Here is a 12,778-nt window from a genome sequence, read left to right on the forward strand (position 1 = left end):
GCTTCCCTGGTGGCACAGTGGTTGAGAGTCCACCTGCTGATGCAGGGGACACGGGTTCATGCCTGGGTCCGGGAGGATCCCACATGCCGCAGAGCGGCTGGGCCTGTGAGCCATGGCCGCTGAGCCTGTGCGTCCGGAGCCTGTGCTCCGCAACGGGAGAGGCCAAAACAGTGAGAGGCCCGCGTACTGCAAAAAAAAAATAAAATAAAAAAATAAAAATAAAACAAAAATAGTTTTTCTCTATATTAGCAATTAACACATAGAAGATATAACTAGAAAAAACATTTTCTCCAGACAGCTATAAAAAATATCCCCAAGAATAAAATTCAGTAATTTTCAGGATCAATAAATGATAAAATATTGAAAAGGACAGAACAAAGCATGTTTTTAGATAGGAAAACTAAGTATTACTAAATATTAATTTGTACATTCAACAGAAATTTCAATAGAGTTTTGTTCTTTGGAACTTAGCGAGATAGTCAAAACTTCACCTGGGAGAATACAGGATAGAAACAAAAAGTTAATGCAGTAGAATTTGCCTACCAGATAATTATATATTATACAGCAAAAATAATTAAAACAGCATGTCATGGCACCTATGTTGACACAGCAACGTAACAGAAAAGAAAGTCCAGAAAGAGATTTAAGACATAAGAATTTATTATAATATAACTAACTATGGTATTTTAAAGAAGTGAGAAAAGGCTGAATTACAGAATAATGGTAGTATATGGGACAAATGGCTAACTGGAAAAATCAAGTTAAATGCCTGCCATCTTGTAACATACACCAAAATAAATAAATTTAAATGCAAAAAAATAAACCCAAAGTCATACTTTTCATAAGGATATATACTGGTTCTCTATATCTAATGAGTAATGTGGTGACAATTTTATTCCAAAAATACTCACTGAGCACCTATGCTGGGTGCTGGGTGTACAATGGTGAACAGAACTGAAAAGATTCTTGCCCTCATGGGATTTGTCTGGTGGAGGAGGCAGATATTACATAAAGAAATGCTGCAATTAGAAACCAAGGTTTAAGCAATGACGAAAAGAAACACAGTGCTATAAAGGGAATAATGTGGATTATTCCCTGGTGGATCAGGGAAGCTCTGAGGCCATGACCCTTAAGATGAACCTTGAGTGACTGGGTAGGAATTGGCTAAGTAAAAAGTGGAGGGAGATAAGAGCTTTCCAGGTAGAAAGAACAGTAGGTATAAAGGCCCTGAGGCAGGAAAGAGCCTACAGAATTTGAAGGATATTAAAGAGGCAAGCCTGGTTGGAGATTAGTGAAGAAGATGATAGTATAAGATGATTATGGAAGAAAAACTTTGGATCAAAATTAGAAATATACATACTATTATAATGGCCCAAAAATCTCATTTCCGGGAATTTATCTTAAATAGATACGCGAGGGGGGAGTATCTGTGAAAGTGTTCACTGCTGTTACAACAAAAAATTGGACATCAATTTAAATGCCCAACAATAAGGATATAGGCTAAATATATGACAAATTTACAAACTGAAAACTCTGAAATCACTAAAAATGATGATACAGAACCATAAAACACATCTGTATGATCTCAAAATTGTAATACTATATACAAAGAAAAAATCCTGGAAGGACATACATCAACATTTTAATAACTCTCTTAGAATTATTATGGAAGATTTCACTTTATTGTTTAAAAATTTCCTTTCATCAAAATTGTTTTATACTGAGTATATAATCATTGAATAATATAAAATAGTATTTTAACTAAAAAAAATAAAACCACTTAAGTATTAAAATAAACTCTTTATAATATTACTAGCTAACATCTTTGAATAGGAAAGCTCTTCTGAACATAGTATGAAAGGGAGAAAACAAAAAGGAAAAGACTGATAGATTTAACTTGATGAAAAATCTCCAGAAACACTGAAACAAAATCAAAAGGTAAATGAAAAAAACTAGAAAAAACAGTTGCACCTATATGCAGGCATATGACCAATAAAAACTCAATAAGTGTGCAACCTCAGTAGTAAGCAATGTTATATCAAACTGGTATATTTAAATTTTTTCCTCATGGGCTTCCCTGGTGGCGCAGTGGTTGAGAGTCCACCTGCCGATGCAGGGGACACGGGTTCGTGCCCCGGTCTGGGAAGATCCCACATGCCGCGGAGCGGCTGGGCCCGTGAGCCATGGCCGCTGAGCCTGCGCGTCCGGAGCCTGTGCTCCGCAACGGGAGAGGCCACAACAGTGACAGGCCCACGTACCGCAAAAAAAAAAAAAATTTTCCTCAGTATGGGTAACTGAAATCAATTTAGCTATAAACATTATTATTTAATGTAAAAACATTACAGTTGACCCCTGGACAATGTTGGGGTTAGGGACGCCAACCCTCTGAGAAATCAAAAATACACATAGTCAGGGACTTCCCTAGCGGTCCAGTGGTTAAGAGTCCGCCTTCCAATGCAGGGGACGCGGGTTTGATCCCTGGTTGGGGAACTAAGATCCCACATGCTGTGGGGCAAGAGCCCGCATGCCACAGCTAAGATGTGATGCAGCCAAAAAAAAAAAAAAAAAAAAATACACATAGTCGTATATAGTCAGCCTTCTGTATATGCGGCTCCTCTGCATCCGCAGATTCAACCAACCTCGACTGAAAAAAGTCCATGTATAAGTAAACCCAAGCAGTTCAAACCTGTGTTGTTCAAGAGTCAATGTATTACTTAATGATCTGAATTGCTCACCATCTCTGTATTTAACTGAAAAGTGGTCCATGTAAGTTTCTACATTATTGGGGAAAAAGTGTAAATCCATAGAAAAGTAGGACCACAACGAAGTATCAATGGTAGTTTTCTCCAAGTGAATGAGATTAGGGTCAATTTTTTTCCACTGCATCTGCAAATTGGGGATCATAAAGGTGCCTATCAACTTCACAGTTAACTGTGAGAACTGAATGAAATAATCATTTTAAGTACTTAATAGAATATCTGGTAAATATATACTAAGCCCTCAAGTATTTTTGCCACTATTAAAATTTCTTCACTTATCAGTTATTTCCAGAATTTCTACAACAAACATCACTTTTTAAAACAGAAAACCATATTGTTTTAATGTATACCCATTTTTATGAAGTCCTATATTTCATTAAATAAATTTTAAACTTATCTTCTAAGTAGAAGACATTATACTAAAATGAAGATAAAAGGGTCTGTAAGTCTATGTCCACAAGGGATTTGTAATCTATTAAAATAATAACAAATAAAAAAGTGCTGTGTGAAATGTGCCATAAGAAAAACAAAATGCTATGAGGTATAGAAAAAGAAGGAAAGATCATATCCAGATTTTCTGTGTTTGGGATTGGGATAGGGCAATGAGAGAGCTTCAGGGAGGAGACGGCATGTGAAATGAACCTTGAGCAAAGCTGGGAAGGATCCAGCGCTGTGAAAGGAGTGCTCTGCTCTAGCTAGAAGAAAAAACTGGAAAGAGTACAGCTGAAGTTACTTAGGCCGAAGCTACACTGTAGAACAATGCTTTCAAACTTACTGGACAGTGACCCATGTTAAGGAATGTTTTATATCGTGACCCAGAATGCACATACATGTCAGTGTATGTATGTATTTGTATATATATATATATACACACACATATACACAGAAACTAATTTCATAAAATACGAACAGATGTCATATATGCTGACAACTTTTTTTTTTGGTTAGTGCTGGTAGCAATCTACTAAATTGATTTCAGGACTGGTTAAGTGGGTTGGGACTCTCAGTTTGAAAAGCTTGAGGGCTTTAAATGTCAGGTCGAGGACATCTGCACTTGATTCAACAGACACTGAAGCTTAGGGACATGGTGTGGCAGGATGGAAGTCTTGCTTTTCAAAAAGTCATCTGTTCAGACTTCCCTGGCGGCCCAGTGGTTAAGACTCCGTGCTTCCAGTGTAGGGGGCACAGGTTCGATCCCTGGTCAGGGAACTAAGATCCCACATGCCGTGTGGTGTGGCCAAAAAATTTTTTTAAAAAGTCATCTGTTAGCAATGTATAAGATAAATTACCTAGAATTAGAAGGCAGGATGCAGAAAGACTTATTAGGTTACTGAAATAATACCAGTAAAAGATAATGAGAGCCAAAAAAAAAAAAAAGATAATGAGAGCCTAAACTAGAGAAATGTTAATAAGAATGGAAGAGAAGATAGATCTGAGAATTATTTCAAAGATTAAAAACTCCCAAACTTTGAAAAACAGAAAAGTGAAACAGGAGGTTCAGAGTCTGAATATCTGGATAAAATGATAAAACCAAAAACAGAAATGAGGAAGTCAAGCCAAACGCTTGGTTTGGAGAGTAAATGATGACCTCGAGTTTGGACATAGTGAGTATAAGGTATCCACAGAACAAGAGTGAAATATGCCACAAAGACAATTGATAAAACAGAGCCCCGAAGGCCATTAGAGGGAATGCCAGTGAAGCTGTGGAAAAGTTAGTAAACTCATATCCTGCTGCTAGAAGACAATGTTGGTAACACATCAAGAGCAACACAGATGTTTACATGCTTTGATGCAATTACTATTTTTTTTTTTTTTTTTGCGGTATGCAGGCCTCTCACTGTTGTGGCCTCTCCCGTTGCGGAGCATAGGCTCCGGATGCGCAGGCTCAGCGGCCATGGCTCACTGGCCTAGCCGCTGCATGGCACGTGGGATCTTCCCGGACCAGGGCATGAACCCGTGTCCCCTGCATTGGCAGGCGGACTCTCAACCACTGCGCCACCAGGGAAGCCCTGGTGACTTGCTTTTTTCATTAAAGATTATGTTTTTGATATTTATCCATGTTGCTATGTATTGCTGTAGCTCATTCATTTCTCCTACTGATTTTGTTGTCACAAACAACTGAGTTTGAATCATTCTTGTTGAAGATGTCTTCAGGGTTTAATCTAACGTAGAATTTCTAAAACACAGTCTCCCCATCATCTTCAACTTTAAAAGTTAATGCCAGGGACTTCCCTGGTAGAGCAGCGGTGAAGACTCCACACTCCCAAGGCAGGGGGCCTGGGTTTGAGCCCTGGTCAGGGAACTAGATCCCACATGCATGCCGCAACTAAGAGTTCACATGCCTCAACTAAGGAGCCCATGAGTCGCAACTAAGGAGCCCACCTGCTGCAACTAAGTAGCCCGCCTGCCTCAACAAAGACCCAGCACAACCAATAAATAAATAAATTAAAAAAAAAAAAAAGTTAATGCCAAATTGTTCTCCAAAATGGTCATACCAAATTACATTACCACTAGTAATTTGTTACTGTTGTTCTACATCCTTATCATATGGCATATTGTCCAATTCCTATCACTAGTCTTCACCTTCCTTCCGTTTTTCCTAGGCACTGCAGTGAAATTAGTGTTACCATATAGAACTTTGTCCTCTGCTCAAAAACTCTTTATTATCTCCTGACTAAATCATAAATCAGGCTTTTAAGTCCTCCACAATCCCTCCAAACCCACTATGCCAAATTTATACTATGCTCCTCTTTGAATTTTGTCTTAATTAAACTGGTTTATTCTTCACTGCCTCCATTCTTTTACTCTGACATTCCAGTTTCTTCTCCCTCACTTCTTCATGTTCAAATTCTACTGTCCCTTAAATTCCAATTCAAAAGCTATTTTCCGACTTCCCTGGTGGTCCAGTGGTTAAGATTCCACTCTTCCAATGCAGGGGTCCCAGGTTTGACCCCTGGTCAGGGAAATAGATCCTGCATGCTGCAACTAAGAGTCTACATGCCACAACTAAAAAAGCCTGCATGCTGCAACTAAAGATCTCACATGCTGCAACTAAGATCCCATACATCACAACTAAGACCTGGCACAGCCAAATAAATAAATAAATAATTTTAAAAAGCCCACAAAACCCAAAAGCTATTTTCTCCTAAGAAAGCCATCTCTCATCTCCATTCCTATGAATTACCTTTTTTGGATCTACCACTTTCCACCTTGTACAAAAACAATTATCAAGTGCATGCTGTGTACAACATGCTCTGCTAAACATTTTACATCATAATCGCTAATTTTCATAATAACAGTACCTGAAAGGCAGGTAATTTCATTCCAATGTAACACAGCTGATAAGCTGCAGTGCTATATTTTGTGTTATTAGGTTTGATTTCAAAGACTGTTCTCTTTCTACTATACTGCACTGTCACTTTGGTTTTAAAATATCATTAACATTACTTAATAATTTAATTAAACTTATGTGTACCCAACTTTGCCCTACAAAAGATCTGAAACATCTAATTATTTGCTCAAGTATATTAATATCATTCTTACTATCCAACAATGATCTGAGATGGCTCAGAAAAATAAGAAGATACAAACCACAACGGGGAAAATCATAATCAATGTAAAAAGAGGAAACAAATATGCTAACTATAAATGTTAACACAGTTGCTTGCACTGTACATAAAATTTGACAGTCAAGACAAGACAGGAAAACACAAAATTTAATTCAATGCCAGAAAGGAAGAAGCTCACAAGTACCTCAGGGCAGGCAAGGATTTCCCGTACTAAGTTGAAAATAGATTTTCATGTGGTATAGTGTTTTTATAAAGCAATATTATTGCTGTATTGGAGTGACAAGTTCTTAAGAGTCTGGCTTCTTTTGTGTCCCATATAACACAACACAGCAGTGTTTAATTTGTTGAATGACTGACCAGTAAGTATTGGAGGTCAGTATAAGGTAAAGAACAGATTCACAGTTTAAGAGGAAGTAAAAGAGAAGACTGGTGGTTGTGGTGAGAACAATAAATGCAGACTTAGAGGTCTCTATAGGATAATATCTTTTCTTTCTTTCTGTATTTCTCCAAACAATATTTTAAAATGTGAATACCATTCTTAGCTTGTGAGCCTTACAAAAACAGACTGCTAAAAAAAACAAAACAAAACAAAACAGACTGCTGACCAGCCATAGTTTGCAACCCCTGGTCTGCAGGATAAAATTCTAACTTCTTAGTTTCACATAAAAAGACCTTTATAATCTAAATCCAATCCATTTCTCTAGTCATGTTATCCCACACTCACTTAAGTCTATACTTCTTAGATGCAGAATTTTTCAGTTACCTGAATATTAAGTCTAAGGCTTTTCAGAGCTCTGGGCCATTGCTCTTGCAGCTCCCTTAGGTTTTCTCCATTTCTCAGTTTATACAGTTATTCACCATTCAAAATCCATCCCAAATGTCACTTATTTATATACCTTTCCCAATTCACCCAAGGAGTGATCTATTACCTCTTCTATTCAAAAACCTTTTTTATTGTTCATATCTCTCTTAAAGCCTTCATCATGCTGAATGATATTTTTCCAGTCTCCCTCCTCCTATCCCCACTACTCTGTCTAAGGCATGGATGGTCTTATCCATCTTGATATTCCCACTCCCCTACACTGGTGCCTAACAATACCTAGCATTATAGCACATGCTCAATAAATATTCATCAACTAAAGAAGTCTTCATACTTTTTAATATAAGTATCTATGTGTAATAATGACTAATATCCTAAAACTGTAACTTTATACAATCATAATTGGGTTACACTGCTTAGGTTTTTTAAAAAAGAAAAATAATTTCACTGTGATTTTAAGAGAATTTTCTATTTTACATGCCTGGTTGTGTTCATGAGCTGTGCAATTATCTGTTCCATTATATTCTGTAAGCTGTTCTCTTCTTTTTTCTCTAATAAGAATTTTATGAACATCATCTTCCAGTCTATTGAAGAATCCTCCATCATGTGATAAAGTCTGAGAAGAACTCAATTCCTGTCAAAAATGAATTAAGATTTACTATCAATCAACACAAAAGTGCATGCATGCATTTAATAAACGTGGTCAGCCACTAGAAGGATAGAGAATGAAAAAAAAATAACATAGAGACAATCAACCGTCTGATTCTTCTCTATCTCCAGAGGATAACCAGTAGAGATACATTTGCAAATGTTCTTTTCTTTACTTCATGTTTTTTGAGTTGGGTATTGCTTGACTTTTAAATTATTTTTTATCCATGTACCATACAATTTACCCATTTAATTTGCACATTTAAATGGTTTTTAATGTATTCACAGAGTTGTACAACCATAACCCATTTATAAAGTTACATCAAGCCCAAAAAGAAACCCAGAACTTATTAGCATCATTTCCCATTCCCTCCTAATCCCTCCCCTCAGCTGTTCTCTAGGCAACACTAATTACTTTCTGTCTGTATAGATTTGGCTATTCTGGACATCTGATATAAATGGAATCATACCGTATAAGGTCTTTTGTGACTGGCTTCTTTCACTTTGCAAAATGTTTTCAAGATTCATCCATATTATAGTATCTATCAGCACTTCATTCCTTATTGCCAAATAATATCCCACTGATGGATACACCATATTTTATTTCTCAATTCATCAGTTGATGGACATTTGAGCTGTTTCTACCTTTTGGTTATTATGAATAATGCTCCAGTAAACATTCATGCAACAAGTTTTTGTGTGGACATGTTTTCAGTTCTCTTGGGTATATACCTGGAAGTAGAATTGCTGGGACATATGGTAACTCTATGTGTAACCTTTTGAAAAATTGCCAAATAGTTTTCCAAAGTGACCATACTATTTTACAACTTGTTAATGTATTCAGTGTATGAGGCTTCTAATTTCTCCACATTCTCACCAACAGTTGTTATTATACATCTTTTCAAATTATAAACACCCTAGTGGGTGTGAAGTGGGTGTGAAAGAGATTCATTGTGGTTTTGAATTGCATTTACCTGATGGCTAATGGTGCTAAGCATCTTTTCATGTGCTTATTGGACATTTGTATATCTTTGTGAAAAAACGTTTATTCAGATAGCTTGCCCAATTTTTTTGTTATTTTTTTGTTTTTTAAACTACATGTGAATTTATTACTAAAAAAATTTTTTTGGGCTGCACCACACAGCACATGCAATCTTAGTTCCCCAACCACGGATCGAACCTGTACCCCCTGCATTGGAAGCATGGAGTCTTAACCACTGGACCGCCAGAGAAGTCCACTTTGCCCAATTTTTAATTAGGTTACTTTTTATTTTTGAGTTTAGGAGTTCTTTATAAATTCTAGAAACAAGTCTCTTATCAAATACATGATTTGCAAATATTTTCTCCCATTCTGTGGGTTGTCTTTTCACATTCTTGACAGTATCCTTAGTATCACAAAAGTTTTAATCTTGACAAAGTCCAATTTATCCAAGAAATCACTGCCTAACTCAGGGTCATCAAGATTTACTCCTATATTTTCTTCTAAGAGCTTTATAGTTTTAGTTCTTACATTTAAGTTTATAATCCATTTTGAGTTATTTTTTGCATATGGTGTGAGAAGGGGTCCAAATTCATTCATTTGCATGTGGCTATCCAGCATCATTTGTTAAAAGATTATTACTTTCCCATTGAATTGTCTTGGCACCCTTGTCCAAAATCAACTGAACATAAATAAAAAGGCTTCTTTCTGGACTCTTAATTTTATTCTTTCAACCCATATGTCTACCCTTATGCCATACCACACTGCCTTAACTACTCTAGCCTTGTATTGCTCAAACTTTTACAGTATATTTAAAAGCAATTTTTACATAAATTCTACACACAAATGATAAGGAGATAAGACTATCACAATCTACTCAATTATGTAAAGTTAGAGAGTTTATATGTTCTCCAAGAAAAGTATCATTTCCTTTCCAACTTCCTGTCGCAAGACAGAGACTGAAGAAAATGTTCCTCTCGCTCTCATAGCTTTTCCCTATGTCCCACATTCTTGAGTTTTAATATTCCCGATTTTACCCATTTCAACTGTATTTGTCAGCAAATGACCCAACAGTTCAATGACTGTTCATCCTTTTCCTTTCACCTTATCTTAGAAAGTGTTTGAAAGAAAAAAAAAGTGTGTATCAGTGCTTAATATACAAATAATATTTTAAATGTTTGTAGAGCACTTTATATTTTGCAAAGCACTTACAGAAACATCCCTTTAGTTGAATCTCATTAACACTGTAAGAAATTGATAGAGCAAGAATATTTTCCCCACAAAGTAATCATAGTCATAGGAAAGTTAAATAACTTGCTCATGAGTGATTCTACTGCCAAGTGGTACAGCTATAACTCAAAGTCTACTGCTTCATAAAATACTTCCAGTATATTCTGGTAAGACTTCATTTTAAAGCAATGAATACAACAATGCTTAAAACACTGCTGAGCTTCTATGGAAGGTATAGCATGATGATGGCAACTAATCAGCCTCTGGATTTCACTACTTTAAATAGTGCAGTTCCAACTAATGTCCTCTGTTTTTTGATAGCTGCTACCATTACCAGCATGCCTATCCCAAAGGGTACTCTGTCCTTGATATTTTTTCTTTAGTGAGGCATAAAATTTCTTTTCAGCCTAAGGATAGAAGTTTTCAAAAGATACCTTGACAGGAAACTACAGAGAAATGAAACAAAAATGAACCAACAACGCCCCCCTCCCCCAACACACACCTCAACAGAAAAAAGACAAAAATGCACCAAGTGTTAAGAACACAGATTCTTTAATAAGTCTAGCCAATTCAATTTCAATTTAACAAATTCTGAGCACCTATTATGTGCCAAGAATGTAATGAAAAAGACAGTACAGTGTTTGTGTAAGTATAGCCTTATAGATCACTGGAACATAATTAGGAGACTGGACATAAGCCTTCACATTTATGGTCAATTTATTTTTTATGAAGGTGTCAAGTTACTTCATTAAAGAAACAATATTGTTTTCAACAAATGGTGCTGGGAGAATGGATATAAACATGCCAAAAGTGTATCTGAACTCTTTCTTCACACTACACACAAAAATTAACTCAAAATTAGATCATGGAGAAGATTCTGTGAAGATGGCAGAGTAGCAAGCACCAGGAACCTGTGTCCTCACACAGACAATAACTGCATTGGCAGAATCTGTCTGATTTGGGAACAACTATTTTGGAACTCTGAAGTCTGTTGAAGGCTTGCAACTTCCAGGGAAACTCTTGGATGGTAAACTGCAGTAAATTTTGGTCAATTTCAGCTCTTAGCACAGTAGCAACTACCCATCCACCACCCTCAGTGATGTGGCAGGCAGCTGTGTACATGTTCCTGGAGCAGCTTGTACACAGTTTATGGGAGCCAGGGTGGGCAGCAAGGAGCCTCTCCTCCAAATAATGGGGATCTGTGTTCTGGTCACTAATTGCCCCTTCTGATTACAGAGGTGCAGACCAAGACACAAAGAGGCAGGCAGCCGTTTTTGCTGCACCTCCCCTCATTGTTGCGAGCCCCTCCCCATCTAGCTGAAGTGACTTCCAGTGGATTTAAAGAGCTAGTGCTCTCCCCCTCCCCCCTCATATTTTGCTTTTCCACTTTTGAGAGCCAGACTTTAAACAAGAGGCCATTCATGGGCTTCCCTGGTAGCACAGTGGTTAAGAATCCGCCTGCCAATGCAGGAGACACAGGTTTGAGCCCTGGTCTGGGAAGATCCCACATGCCACAGAGCAACTAAGCCTGTAAGCCACAACTACTGAGCCTGCACTCTAGAGCCTGCAAGCCACAACTACCAAGCCTGCAGGCCACAACTACTGAAGCCCGCACATCTAGAGCCCATGCTCCGCAACAAGAGAAGCCACTGCAGTGAGAAACCTGTACATCTCAACAAAGAGTAGCCCCCCACTTGCCACAACCAGAAAAAGCCTGCACGTGGCAACAAAGACCCAACGCAGCCAAAAATAAAATAAATAACAAATTAAAAATATATATTAATGTTTGAAAAAATACAATAAAGACCAGCTTATTAAAAAAAAAATAGGCCATTCAAAAACAACTGCCTGTAAGGGGAAAATCAGAAAGTGACTATGAATGCCCAAGGAAAGGCTATGAAAAGACATTAAGTTTACAACAACCAAAAAAAAAAAAAAAAACCCAAAACAATAATAAAAAACACCAATCCCTGAGGAAGGAGGAGAATCTGATTCCCAGAGTTACCATATTACTAGACTCAAAATGTCTCATATTCAACAAAAAATCACAAGGCATACAAAGAAACAGGAAAGTATAACCCATTGAAAGTAAAAAGAAATCAATAGAAACTGTTCCTGAAAAATACTTATTTATGGCAGTTGTATTAGACAAAGACTTTAAAACAACTCAACTGTCTTAAAGACGCTCAAAGATTTAAAGGAAGATGTGGAGAAAATCAAGAAAACAATGTGTGGACAAAATGGAAATGTAATTAGGGATTAAAAAAAGAAACTTAAAGGGATGCCAAAAGGAACTTCTGGAGCTAAAAAGTACAATAACTGAAACAACACATTCACTAGAGTGACTGAAAGGCAGAGTTGAGCAGGCAGAAGAAAGAATCAGTAAACTTAAAGACAGGACAACAGAAATTATCTAAGCTGAAGAACAGAAAGAAAAAAGATTGAAGAAAAGCAAACAGAGCCTAAGGGACCTGTGGGACACCATCAAGCAGGCCAACATACAAATTGTGGGAGTCTTAGAAGAAGCAAAGAGATAGAAAGGGGCAGAGAGAATATCTGAAGAAATAATGGCTAAAAACTTCCCAAATCAGGGCTTCCCTGGTGGCGCAGTGGTTGAGAGTCCGCCTGCCAATGCAGGGGACACAGGTTCGTGCCCTGGTCCAGGAAGATCCCACATGCCGCGGAGTGGCTGGGCCCGTGAGCCATGGCCGCTGAGGCTGCACGTCCAGAGCCTGTGCTCCGCAACGGTAGAGGCCACAGCAGTGAGAGGCCC

At 37.5% G+C, this 12,778-nt stretch overlaps 1 protein-coding gene across 3 annotated transcripts in view; it reads right to left on the reverse strand.

The window, feature by feature from the left end:
• The window catches only part of GKAP1 (G kinase anchoring protein 1), an 80,997-nt gene that overhangs the window by 11,486 nt on the left and 56,733 nt on the right, over nt 1–12,778 (reverse strand). For 2 of the 3 annotated variants that reach the window (XM_082843057.1, XM_082843056.1), the window contains exon 8: nt 7,630–7,782. The exons of the other annotated variant lie outside the window; for it this stretch is intronic. In XM_082843057.1, the coding sequence (XP_082699183.1) occupies nt 7,630–7,782 (153 nt within the window). The remainder of the gene's footprint in view (nt 1–7,629; nt 7,783–12,778) is intronic. 3 annotated transcript variants of the gene reach the window in all.

The sequence above is a fragment of the Leucopleurus acutus genome, assembly GCF_964270905.1.
Source record: "Leucopleurus acutus genome assembly, chromosome: 7".
NCBI lineage: Eukaryota > Metazoa > Chordata > Mammalia > Artiodactyla > Delphinidae > Leucopleurus > Leucopleurus acutus.